Source organism: Pagrus pagrus (genome assembly GCF_965226575.1).
Source record: "Pagrus pagrus genome assembly, chromosome: 16".
Classification (NCBI taxonomy): Eukaryota; Metazoa; Chordata; class Actinopteri; order Spariformes; family Sparidae; genus Pagrus; species Pagrus pagrus.
In genome coordinates, this window is record NC_140200.1 from 18617023 (window position 1) to 18630896 (window position 13874).

Below are 13874 nucleotides of genomic sequence, written 5' to 3' on the forward strand. Positions count from 1 at the left end.
CAAAGTTTTGCTTACATTTGACAAATAAAAAATGCAGACAGTGCCTCCAAAACCATAAATTTATCTTATGGAGCCGGGCCAATATCAGAACAATATCAGAGATATATCGGTAACAACCTATATGTTTTCCAATATGTCGCAATAACAGAACTTTTTTTTTGAAAATGCTTGGGGTAATTAATAATCATAACATTTAAAGTTTACTGTTTCAGTGCGCTAATGTCATTTTAGACATTCAAATGAACTGTTATAGAGCTCTGCAGTGATGACACGTTTTTGTCGGTTAACCCTGAAGTTAGCATCGCCCAGGGTCCCTCGACAGACAGGGATTTGGGATTTTTCCATTGGATTTTGGATTAACGCAGATTACTGTGGCAAAGAAAGCTTCTGTCATTGACGCATTTTGTCCAGCATTATCATTTTCACAGATGACACCACTTTTATGATTTTTGAAGCGAAAACCTGGAAGGGAAAAGCTAATATTAGGCTGTAAACAGACTACATCATGGTCACATGACTTTAACCTCACCACCACTAAGCATCTTACACAATACTATCAGACTTTTCTGTAAATTGATCAATTTATAGTAGTCTGCAACTAAAGTAGAGGAGTCTTTGGGCAGCGTGATGACGTTTAATGTCCCAGACAACTTCTGTAGTCTAATTTAGTCTCTTGTTAGCACCTGCCTTTTTAAAGACACACCTTTGAATTCAAACGTGTGGTATTTACTGACATATTTTATGTAGTACAACAAAAAATGAAATGATCTTAAGCTTGTGTAATCACAGACCCTACTTCAGGCATTTAACCTAAAACAATCAAAAAACCCATTGACTCCAAGACGATAGAACCGGAAGTGTAAAAATGCTAACTTATTTCTGGGTTTAGGACTCTATACTGCAAAATATTCTGCCTTCACTACATATCTTTGTCACAAATATTTGAAAACAGCAAAAAAATGTGTGTGTGTATGTGTGTGTGTGTGTGTGTGTGTCGGCATCTGCCATAAAATTCCAGTATCGGTCGGGCTCCAGTACCTTACGCAGCTGTGATGTAGGCATCTCGAGTATTTAAGCACATATGGATTACGAGAGGTGAAAAATGAAGAGTGCTTTGACAGATATAGTGGTGGCAGGATTCCAACACATCCTCCTTTCAAAATCAGAAGCCGAGCGGGCACATAAATCTGCTGAAAACATTCAGTGGGAGAGGAAACTGTCTCACAAGCCACTTATCTTCACAAGAAGCAATTCGGTCTTAAACACATGGCTGACAGTGTCGTCCAGCCGGTGATGAGTCTGCATAATCTTGCGCACAATTTATGGTGGCATAACTCAATCTTTAAGTAAAAGCAGATCGAATTTCCCATTTTATTTGTCAAGACTTTAGCCTACAATGAATCGCAATCAGTTTCTCCCTTTGTGAACAACGGACTATTTACTCTGAGCTGAGCAGAGCACATTTGCTCTTCTAGTTTGGGTTCCTAGTTTCCCACGCTACACATGATATAAAACAAATATGGCCGCCATATGAATAAAGTGAAAGGGACCACAGAACAAATAGATAAGACTCATGACAGAGAGATTGTGTCGGACATCTCTGAGGGATAAAATTAAATCTGCAGCAGCCTGGAGTCAGTGGGTGTTGAACTCCCAGAAGCCCCGGCGGCAGATCTGTGAGTGTTTGACAAAGTCGTTAAAAAGCGCTCAGTCTGGACTTTCTCATTATAGGGGGGGGTGGAGGGGTCAGGTTGACATTTAGACTGGCAGGAACCATTATGGCTGCTAGGAGATCCCAGTAAACCCTCCGTACTCCTGCATATGTGTTTGTGAGGTGAGTTATCTTCTAATTACACTTAAGTTTGGCTGCTTTTAACAGCTTATCACCACTCAGTTGGGCTCTGTTAGTCAGCGCCAACAGAGGATGGTGGGAAAGCAAAGAGTCACCCTCGGTCTGCGCAACTGTGGACAAAATAATAGAAGCATCACATCTAAGAAAGACAACCTCATGATAGATGTCAGATCTAAAGCACAAAACAACAACAACTGGTGAATTCTACTGAGACACTTCCAAATCCTCCAGGAGCAGCAGAACTGACCCAACCAAAATGTCAGAATCAATGTCGGCGATGTACGTTACTGCAAACCACAGATATGCTGAAACTTTCTGCTTCTTTGTGTTCAATTTTACACATTTTTGCACCTCCTTATGTTACTTGTTAGGCGGCGACCTCTAGTGGTTGTGGTAAGTAATACAGCTGCAAAGAAGGAAGTGAGGCGAAGTAGTTCAAAGAGCGGAAAGTCTATATAGAGAGGGTGTCGTGGATGGATGGTCAGGTTAAAGAAGCACAGGGCTTTCATCCAGTAGACCTCACTTTGTGTCCAGCGTGCCCACATTAGGTGATTTTAAGGCAGTAATCATCATTTTTTCTCTGCAAAATCCACCAAGTGCAGAATTTTTATGTATGCTTTAATCCATGTGGGGGGGATCATTAAACACTATTTTGAAGCCATATCTGAACCGACCTTTTTGGTGGAAAATTTCACATTACATCTTTTTTTTAGCTGCATTCAAATTCCTACTGAAGTACAACACACTACAAGGAACTTTTAACTGGTTATGAAAGTCTCAAATTTATACTAATGCCTCTATATGACCAACCTGAGCAAACAAGACCATCAGTAATATGATTGGCTATTTCTACATAGATATACCTAATGCCTGTCAACAGGTCAGATTCCAACTCTTCCGGGTCAGATGAGTAGCCTAATAAGATAAAACGTTTTCTTATGGCCGAGGGTTGATAGGGTTAATGAATTGAGGAGTCTCACAGCCTGAAGAAAGGAGCTGCTCTGTAGTCTGGTGCTACGGCACTAAAGCAAAGTTTAGTTTGTTTTGCTTTGTCGAAAAATCATCCAGGATCAACAAAAAAATGAAAGTTCCTTGTAGCAGCTTTAAGTATCAAAAGCAGAAGTACTTGTTCTGCAAAGTCTTAATGTTAATTCTGAGGCATTTACTGCTGTGTCAGATCAAAGTGGAGCTAGTTTTAACATCTTTATTGAGTGCAGTGGCTCCCAATCTCGGGGTCTGACCCTTCCAAAGGGTCACAAGGTTACTCTGAGATGTCGTAGGAAGATTAATGGGGGAGGAGCGAAGAAAACACAAAGTTCTGAAACACAAATTTATCTAATCTTTCAAAATTCTAATCTTTGCTTTTTTGGGAAATACTGGATATTTTTTCCTCTTTGAGTCTGAAGCAGTTGTTTACATGAAACCGTGTGAGAGGTTAAGAGGGGAAATGTTTCTCTGGTGGAAGTGCTGACAACTCACAGAGACATCTTTAACGTGACAAGGAGCCTCAACCAGACACTGCTGCTTTGTGAGAGGTCACGAGACAGAAAGGTTAGGAACCACTGCTCTAATCTCTCATGGATTGTAATTTATAAATGTATTTTTAATTTTTTTTATGTAAAATCCTAATATGAAAAGTATACAGAAACTTTAATTAGTTACTTTCCACAACTGTAGCTGATACATGGAACGAGAGAGAGACAGAACTTGTAGTGTGAGAGAGAAAGAGAGAGGGACTAGTGAAGATTCACTCAGCGAGACAGGAAGTAATTATCTTGTCATGCGTCGTCGCGTCGTGAGATTTGCCCCCAACTGAGCATCCGATTGTCTGCAGGTCAGAGGGAACCAGTCTGTGTGGTCTGTGGCAGAACCACTACTGGAACATGTTAAATGATTCAACAGAGCAAGCAGCTACATACTGTCAGTTTACTAAAACAAATTTAAAAGTCAGTGCACATCTGATGGGACATATTCAGTCATGTAATTATTAGAAGCAGAGAGCTCAGTTGGAGTCCCTGAAGGCACCATCTCTCTCCAACCATATAGACAAACCTCCCATGTCATCGCTCAATCATCCATGTGCAACATTAACCCATTTCTCTCGGTTAATTATGGGCAGAGATACTTCACCCATGACCGCTGAAACACAAAGCAACAATTTTCTGCAGATGAGCTCCATTGAACGTGCACTTCCTGTCCTGTTAGTCAGCTCCGTATCTGCTGTCACTCAGTCTAATTGCAATAAATATTTCACAGATGTCAAACAGTTTGCCACCTTTAAAGGTCAAAGTGTGACTTGCACTGAACTCAGCAATAAATCATGTGGTGATTTTAGAGCTTAGATGCTGAATAAATGTCTTTAACCTGTTAACTCTCAATGCAAACAGGCATTAATCACTAAAAAAAATAAGCTTTTGCAATGTCCCTTTATGAGTAACTTTGCTGATATGCTACTAAGAACTTACTGATGTGACTTTTTAAATACCAGAGCTCCCTAGTAGGTTATATATTTTGTATTTTGCATTTCTTCCTAAAAAAGTAATGACAGGTGACACAGTCCACTGAGGTTCAAAACAGGTGCAAGCACTGCACAATCAAAATAGAAGTTAAAGCATTATAAGTAAAGTTTAAACACTAAGACTGAGATAAAACTAGTAGATACAAGTCCTCCTCTCTCACCTTGTCAGCTGTCAAATGGAAGAAGAAATCACAGCTCCACGTTTCTCATAATTCCCCTGAAGAAGCTGCCTCTAGACGCTGTAACTCCAGACTTTTCTTGTCAGCTGTCAAACTGTCATCCAGCACTGCATCAAATGAATCGCCCAGTCAGAGTGAGACACTGCAGCATGCACACCGCACAGACAGACAGACAGACAGTCAGCAGCTCTGCATGTGAAGCAGACCCAGTTCAGACATTTGCAGTAATATACCCACAGCATCGTCATGTGACCATCACAAAACTCCAGCTGAAGTTTGCTGAGCCTGCCGAGCAGCTGGCGGAGAGCTGAGAACCGGAGAAAGGTGCTGTGGCTCCACCTGCTCTACGCTGGCGCCCTCTGCTGGCAGCAGAGGGTAAGCCAATGGATAGTGTTTTCTTTTTCTCTTTTATTCTAATTGCCAGTATAAAATAAATTAATTTAAAAGTGTGATATTTGGCTCTGATGGCACATGTAATCTACAAAGTAACTAAAGTCACCAAAAAACTAGAGGAGTAAAAAGTACTGGCAGTATAGGTCAAAACAGCCACATCAATTACAGTCAACAACAGCAAGGAGATGAAAGATAGAAATTCCCCAGAATCCCTTAAAAAATGGCTCAATTTTGTAAGATGTTAAGTTAACAGAAACTTTATAAACTTTGTGAAACGCTGTATCTGACCAATTCTTAATTATTTTGGCCTTCTTGTAAATTCGGCCTTGATTTAGGTGTTGCAGCCCCCTCATCACCTCTAGTTCACACATCCATGCATACGAGCCTAAAAATAAAACTTGAAAGAAACAATAAAGAACACTTTCACGTGAAGGAAAAGCTTACTCTTGAATGTGTAGTTGTTTTTCCTATGATGACACATTAAGTACAAATTATGTTTTAATGTGATTTGATTCAACACGATATAATATGTGCATGCACTGTACAGATCCCAATATTTGTGACTGCACTTGAAGGCATCACGAGCAGTTATGCAGCGGAAGGAGCGCGCCCTGCTGAGTGGGCGGAGCCAGGAACACTTCACGGACTGAACAGGTACAGACAAGGGTCGCCATTAACATTTTTACAGTACCAACCGGACCGGAGCGGAGGTAAATATGACTTATAACTCACCCAAAACACCCAGAAAGCTTGTAAATATGTCAGTGAGTTGTGTTACCTCAAGTCTGTTATGAATGTCTGATGTTATTGAAAGACAGCTGTTGATGGGTGACTGTAAAGCGTCTGGGCGGGGCCTTCTACCTTCTTATGCGCACAGGACGACACGCCAAACTCTAGTCAAAATGTTTCTATTTTAACTCGTGCATTTACCAGAGAAGGTACCTACCTGTTGTAACACGGACAAGACGTGTGAGAGACACTGCTTTAAATTCGGCAATAGGATGTTTACAAGAACATACCTTATTAAGTCAAAATGTGAACATTTGGAAACAGTTTTTTAGTTTCTGCTCAGCTTTGCTCAGTGCGACTGTACGGCAGTGAAGTTTTGGATGAAGTGATGAATGAAGCGTGTATAAAGTGTTAGGCTAACACATTCTCAAAAGACAGATTGTGTCTTCATTCGCTAAAAGGAGACACAATCAAGCTCTAATTGTTTGAATTATGAACAGAAAGTGGTCTAAGTCTCCAATCATAGGAGAGATTATACAATAAGGCCAGATGGCATCATGCTAAACTGAGAAAAGCTGCAGATTAGAGAGCTGAAGTTAGGGCTTTGAACAGTAACTCTTTCATAAAGGCTTGCATTAAGGGATGGAGTAATTCTGCAAGGCACCACAAGATGGTAGAGCTACACCTTTGGATGCATGTGGGATGAGTGCAGCCTGCAGCTTAAACATACAGCTTGTGTTTATGGTTGGGTCTAGTTTGGTTCCTTGTACCATATGAGATCAGTCCCATTTGAAGCTTAATTTCCAAGACATGTAGTTGTTTTAAAGAGGGAAAGAAAATTCAATGGAGCTGCTGGATGACTGTCGTCTTATGGTTACACAATATTTGTATGAAAATGTTAGTATTCATTTGTTTTCTAATGGAATGTAAATCTGAATGAGTGTAACAATATTAAGGCTGTGTTTGTAATTTTCTAATTTAAATCTTAGATTGTATTTTTATTTTAGCAAAGCTGGGTAATTACTTGTGTTTTTACGCCTCTGTGCCAGTGACTGCGGTGGCCGGAAGCATTGTGTTTTCTCATTTTTGTTTTTGTTTTTCAATTTTTCACAGATGGATAAATTAACAAACTTTTACACTTTTAAAAATTTAACGATTATCGCAAAACTTTTTTCCCCCCCCCAAAAAAAGAAAGTCATAAACACAGGAGAGAAAATAAGTTAGATCACTTAGAAAATGGATCACCAGAAGAAAGAAAAGTCTCACTTGCCTCTCAGGGCTACTGTACCATACAGAGGTCACTGACTCACAAAACACATTTCCTGAACATACAACCACCAGGCGGAAATTCCAGTCTTTTTATGACAAAAAAGGTTTTGTTTCCATTCCTCAACGAAGGTATCAAAGAACCTATTGCTTTTCTATCGCTACTAAAACTCAGGTAACTCACAAAAAATGTAATTATACCCATGTCTGCACAAGAGATATGACAGAAAAGTAATAAGAAGAACCCTCTCTACCCACTGGTGCAATGGCAGGATATCAAAACTAAAGGCACAGTCACGTACAAAGACGGATAAACACGACCAAACAAAGTGTTTTTCTCCAAGTTTGGGAGAGTGTTGGTTATTTAAATAAAGCACCCACAGTGATATTAATGCACCGCTTTGTGTTTACAACATCACATTACTTTTCATTCCGTGAACACACTTGGCATTGTACTTACAATACAGTTTCCGATGTTGTTTATGAAATCAAGTTGCCAAGAAAAACTTACAGTGCTGCCCACACATTCACTTTAACTTGCTGCAGCTACCTTGAAGCTCCATAAAACTGTCAGAGTATAAGCAGAAGGTGGCAGCAGGAGCAGATAATATGAAAGGTGGTGCGTTACAGAGATTAAAGCACTTCAGTTCAGCTGTTGAATACTTTTAATATACATTTAGAGACATCCATTTGAATTAAACATTAGCCAATAAGTTGCAGTTAAATATAGTAGAGAGTAGAGGGATGTAAAAACCTATCACATAGTCAAGCAAGTGGTACAAAAAGCCAATTTTCCAGCCTGCTTGCTGCTGTATATTACTTTCGTTTACAAGTCACTTTATCCCCCTGCAGATGCAGACTCATTCAGGCCCAGTTTGGGGGCCATATACTTGAAGAAACGCCATCCTAAGGCATAAAATTAAAGTTATTGACAACAGTAAGATTTTCTTTATCCTCAGTTCGCCCCGACTCTGAAGAGAAGTCTCCTCAGTGTCTTTGCCCCGGAGTAAAGGTCTTCACTCTCTGTATGTCAATTACTCCGCCGGGACCTCGTTACTGCCCTGGCCAATCACGCATCCCCCTTAATTAACACAGGCAATTACATTCCTATATTTATAACCCAATAACTAGACTGGCCCGCTGAAAAGGTCACATCAACAGTTTAGCAGTTTTCGCCCTATAGCGGTGCAGCCCAGGAGGATATGGCTGGGAGGAAAGCCAAATGAACCGGAGGCGTAGAGGCAACTTTTCTTGAAAACGGCAGAACTTTTTTTGACCTCAGAGAGTCGGAGCTGCTTGGTTTCACCTTGCTGTTATGTTCAGCTCCGAGGAATCCCTCAACCGTGCTCAGCTATTTGTCATCATGTTCAGCACGTTGTTGGATTAATCACTGGAAAATAGGCTTATAGTGTGTAAGAAGGTGACACCACATGAGAAGGAAATTTAATCCAAAGCGTCAAATATCAAGAGAAAATGACATTTCCTCACTTTTTTGAGGGTCTACCACAGACTACAATGTCCTCAGCCCACTGTGCCCGGGGCAAAAACTGCACATGAGCTGCTGCAGAGGGACGGCTGCACGTTCACAGTGACGGAGGCTGAATTACTCTGCTCAGAATCTGGTTCAATGAACTTTAATAATCCCGGTAACACTTTTCAGGGTTATTTTCATCACAGTGCTGCTGGTGTTCAGTTGGGTTTTAACAGTATGTGATTTTCACGTTACAATAACCATCTCAGAAAATATCACAGTTTCACGGTATCACTTAGGGTCTTACACAATTATAAGTATCATCATCAGGTACAATGACCATTAAAGGTGCAATATGTAAGAAGTGGCCACCTGTCGAATTCATACTCCAAACAAATAGGGGGCAGCATATCCCCAGAGAAACCGCTAACTGCTGCTAACTACTTGCTGTTAGCTAGTAAGCACGGTAAACAGTGCAGCTAGCGGTTGTTATAGCTGTCTCTGTCCGGACTGGGATCTTGGTGCATTGGGGGAGTGTTAGTGTTATTTTCTATCATACTACCTCTGTACAAATTGGCTAGGCTAGCAGGTTAGCATGGTAGCTTAAAAAAGATACCTCTGCAACATAGTACAGAGACATCTTTGATATAATGTCAAAACTTTTATTTCTTCACATTCTGTTAATAATTTACACTTATTTCTGATTGGTTTAAACAAAAGTCATGAGGGTTATTTGGTTTAACATATGCATTATTATAATGTTACTAAAAAGTATATCCTGACAGACAAGCAACTTGATATAATCTTGAAATATTTTATTATATTATATAAATGGTAGAATTCAGTACTATGGTTAAAGCAAATGTACATTAGCAATTTTCATACAGTAAACCTTGAAAATGGAGTACAGCTGAGACCCTCGTCCTTAGTGAAATACCGAACAAACAAACCATTTCTTCGCCATGTTTTATATCATTCTTAATGAAAATATTAGGATTATGAACTGTTGTTTGCACAAAACAAGCTATTTAAAAATTACATTTTCTTTTCAGGAGAAAATTCAGGACTTTTCTTGCTGTTTTTTCCAGATTTCGTTTTGAGTAAACTAGTTATCAATAAACTGAGAAAATGATTTACAGCTCAATTGATAAGAAACATGATTAATTGCAGCCAAACACACAACAAGTGATGAGTCATTAAGTTGTCGCAGTAGAAAACCAAGTATTATCTCAACGAGGTACTTCCTCCTGGCCAACGCTCAAGCTGCTTTGAAAAACTTTTTGAAAAAGTTTCCAATTATATTATGGTATTATTTTTCCTCATTCATTTAGTTGATAATGCAGAAAGCAGATAGAACTTGTGCAAGCCTGCCAGCTTGACTAGATCGCTAGTCAGCCTTCATTTTAGTGGGAGATTTTGTGCCTGGTGAAACTGCAGCGTGAACGTGGCGTTTATAGGGAACCAATCTAGACGCAGATGGTGTCATCCATTGCATTGTGCAGTCAACATTTACTGTATGATGATCTGTTTATTGCCAGTCTGAAGGAAAAAAATCTAGTTTAATTAACTTGAGTTTTATCTTCAGAACTCTAACCATTAAATGTTTCGGTCATCGTTTCATCGTGTGATCTGGAAACGGGACATCACAAAAAGAACTCTGGCTAATTTGTGGCTAGTACCCAGCCACTTCTCACCCTGATCTAAAGAGTTTATCTGGATCCGAGACAAATTACCACCTTAACCATTCCATGTGGAGATTAATACTAAAGGAGGGTGCACATAAAATGTCCATAATAATCATTCATTGCACATAAAAACTACAGACGCGCAAGGTCAAATCAAAAAGTCATGTCTTGAAATATAGGGGCAATACATTGACTGTCTGTCTTTGTTGTCTCTTCCAATAAGGGGTGCGAAAGAGGGTGTTTTTGTGTCAAGTGGCCAAACCCAGTTATGTAAAACATAAAAACTCTTTTACAACAGACATGAGTGAGCGCTTACAAGGGGCACTTGGGAGTAAATACTCGCAATAAAGGGGCAAAACATTTTGCACAACACAATTTTTAGGATTTTTCTCTTTACTGTATGTTTTTGCCTTCTCAGGGTGCTGCTGGGGTGGTTTCAGGGCGATGGACTTGTCAAAGCGAGTGTCACTGTGGTCGGTGGAAGATGTGTTGGAGTGGGTGCAGGAGCAGCTTCCAGCCCACATGAGCACGCTCCAAATGGCCATAATTAAACACGCTATATCAGGTACAGCTCAGGCATTAAATTCAGCTTGTTTTATTGGCCCGAGTGTCAGATAAGAAGATCCACATATCAGGAAGATGTTAATTCTTTTGCTAAATAAGATTTCGACTCATTTACACTCGCTTCACATCCAGTCTGTGAATAAATACACAAACACGGGCATCTCTCTTCCAGGCCGTGCATTGCTGAGATTAAAGGATCATCACCTGGAGCTTCTCGGGGTGGAGGCTGAGGAGCAGCAGCAGGAAATCTTGCAGGATCTCCTCCTCCTCAGAGTTCAAGAAGAAATCAATGAACTCAATGACATCTGCGCTGGTGAGAATGCCAAACCACTTTGTCTTCAGGGTGTAGCTCAGCGCCAAACTTAGTCGTAGGAAAGTAGCTGTTTTTACCCCTGCTTCCAAAACGCTGTGTGATGGTGCGGAGCAACCTTCCCATGTAATATGTGTGGACATTCACACCGAGTCATGCAAGAATATACAGGATATTAATGATTCGCTGGCTGGTTTCTTCCCCTCACAGTTGAAAATACATGCATATATTAAGTGTACAAAAACAGACATCCTTCATGATTAACATTTAATTCCTGTGCAGCATGTGTGTCCATTAACAGACACCAGCTGACATCTTACATTTCTTCTCTGTTTTTCTCTCCAGAGTGTTTTTCTGAATAACAGGAAATAAATAACCTCAGAAGAAATGCAGCATCCTTTTTTTTTATTTTTCCATCCATTCATTCATCCATGTGAAGGAGCGATGGAAATAACAAGAGAAGGTGAAGAGAGAGAGAAGAATCAATGAAGAATGAAGACAGAAAGAAACCCATTTCCTGTGTGAAATCAGACCTGTGCAGATGGATGAGATTGTTTTTTGTCTGACTGTCTTTTTCTGATACCTTCTGTCCATTAGTCTCTGTCTCCTGTCTTTCTCTATACTGGGTTTGTATCCCATCAGTTTATTAGGACATATTTTTAGCTATGCTAGCTGTAGAGCTTTTGGGATGACATCACAGGTCCACCACTTTGGTCTAGACTGAAATATCTCAATCTCAAATGGCTTCAATGTCAGCACACGCTTTCTACTACACTACACTATAGACACCTTAACTATAAAGTGATAAATCTGCAGGTTGGAAAGTCAGAGTTAAAATAGTTAAGTCTCCCTGTAAAAACAGACTGGTGAATAGATGTGTCTCCGTGTTCGGGGCGATGGCGTTTAATATCTCTGACAACCTCTGTAGTCTCATTTAGCCACTTGTTAGCAACCGCAGTATTTTATGTTGTACAACAAAAACGTGAAAATCTTTTAAGCTTTTTCTCACCTAATACCAATTCAATAAACCCTTTGACTTCAAGACGAGGGAACCAAAATTGCAAAAATACTAACCGACTTTCGGATTTTAGGACTCCTTCGGCACTCTGTGTGGTTTTGAGTGAAATGTCTCAACAACATCTTAATGACCACAAAATGTGTTGCTGTTAAATTTTCCTCTGGCACCATCATCAAGTCCTGCGAGACTAAAGTCAGCCTCAGCTGCACCTTAGTGCTGTTTAATAGTTATAATTAGCAAACGTGATAGTGCTGACATGGCAAAAAATGATGGTGAACATGGTTAAAGGATCTCTATGTAACAATTTGTAGCAATTTACACGTAATAATCACTCTTTTATTGGCCAGATGTGAGCAGATGTTCTCGAGTGTCTCGTCTTGGTAGCTAATGTTAGTTTAGAAATGGAGTCCGCATGCGAGCTTGTTGACTATTTCATTGTTAGCATGTTCCCATAATAGTGTTAGCATTTAGCCTGTGGTAGAGTCCATCAGTATTCCTTTATAGTCCAAAGAAGGACACATTTGATTTGATTTGAACTGAGTTGATTGTTGAAAGGAAATACTGCTTTGATAACACACTTTCACCGTTATAGCACTTGACGGACAAATCTCATAATAACAGGCCAAATAATAAAGGCCACTTGTTTATAGGAAAACAGGGAAATTACAGGAGGATGCCGAGTTTCCATTTGAACATGTCTGTGTGTCACGTTATAAAAGCTGGATGGAAACAGTAAAACCTCCTACTGTACTCTCTCTCACACATGCACTGACTGAACTGAACTTTAAAATCCAACTGGTTGGTCTGAATCGCCTGCTTTTATTTGAAAAGTATGACCTTGTATTTTTTGACTGATAATCACAAACAATGCATTGACTGTTGAAGAAATCCTTTTCTGGTTTTGCTTTGTTTTTTAATCTCTTTGCAGCTGAAAGAATCATAACTTGTGGATGTCCTTAATGCAAGTGATCCTCAACGTTTTCCTCTTTAAAAATGCCCTATTTCCTTTATTTATGACGTTGGCCTCATTTTAATGTGAATTATAGGCATCAGTACTACTGCACATTTGTATTACTTAAAGGTCGCGTCTGTTTCTGAGCATTTTTTCATGGCAGTGCTACAGCACGGTTGGTGGAATTAAAAAACTGCTGCTTTGGCAACACAGTCCTGCCTGCTGAGTTTCTTTTTAATCTCTTTGGCAGAGACTCTCCTCAGACTTCAGTTGTTCTCCTCTTGTGTGATCATCAGTCATTTCTCATCTTTCTGCTATTACTGCCACAGCCTCACGCCTCTCACAAAGACGCAGTGTCCAACTGCAACTTTAAATGTAGTTCCTGTTTGGTTTACAACAGACCGCTGTGAAAGATGTCGGACTCTTATTATATAAACGTCATACCAATAAAAACACCTGATACAGACCTGTGTGCAGCCCAGATCAACATGTCAGAAACCTGGTTTTCAGAAATCTACAAAAGAAAAAACAAATGTATTTGCGTTTCAATCCACTGCTGTTATACGAATATGAGGAGTTACGTAATTCATGGAGATAAGAAATAAGTAGTGCTAATTCTCTTGTCTGGTGCCTTTAAACCAGTGGTTTAGGACATAGTGGAAGAGATGGTGTATTTTTTAGGCTAACCCGAGGAAACCATGGTGATGGCATCATTAACATTTTATTAATGAGGTTACAATTCCAACTCACAAATATTTATTTTCTCCATAAGTGAATAAACAAGCTGTTCTCAGAGGAAAATAAGGTCCCAGAGCACTGTTTGAAGCTAGAAAGGTGGCAGGGTCCGCCACATAAAGTAAAACAGTATGAAACTGAAAAAAAACAGTTCCTTATATTTTCTTTTTCTTTATTTTGATTTGGACAATCAGCTTTAACC

The 13874-nt window shown here is 39.7% G+C and overlaps 2 protein-coding genes across 2 annotated transcripts in view; one reads left to right on the forward strand and one right to left on the reverse strand.

Moving 5' to 3' along the window:
• scara5 (scavenger receptor class A, member 5 (putative)) overlaps positions 1–4727 on the reverse strand; it is a 78325-nt gene extending 73598 nt beyond the window's left edge. Inside the window, exon 1 of the mRNA XM_084377706.1 lies at positions 4532–4727. The gene's annotated coding sequence lies outside the window, so the exon portion shown is untranslated. The remainder of the gene's footprint in view (positions 1–4531) is intronic.
• An 849-nt stretch (positions 4728–5576) lies between these two features.
• On the forward strand, positions 5577–13149 carry LOC311271829 (sterile alpha motif domain-containing protein 12-like). The gene is made up of 4 exons (XM_084377719.1): positions 5577–5652; positions 10512–10658; positions 10830–10970; positions 11313–13149. The coding sequence occupies exons 2-4, from the start codon at positions 10538–10540 to the stop codon at positions 11327–11329; spliced, it is 279 nt and encodes a 92-aa protein (XP_084233845.1). The 5' UTR covers positions 5577–5652; positions 10512–10537; the 3' UTR covers positions 11330–13149.
• The last annotated feature ends 725 nt before the right edge of the window (positions 13150–13874 follow it).

Excerpts from the sequence above, each read along its gene's own strand:
- LOC311271829 (XM_084377719.1), top strand. The coding sequence starts at position 10,538 with ATGGACTTGTCAAAGCGAGTGTCACTGTGGTCGGTGGAAGATGTGTTG. Across the intron at positions 10,659-10,829 it reads AATTAAACACGCTATATCAG|GCCGTGCATTGCTGAGATTA; the intron begins GTACAGCTCAGG and ends TCTCTCTTCCAG.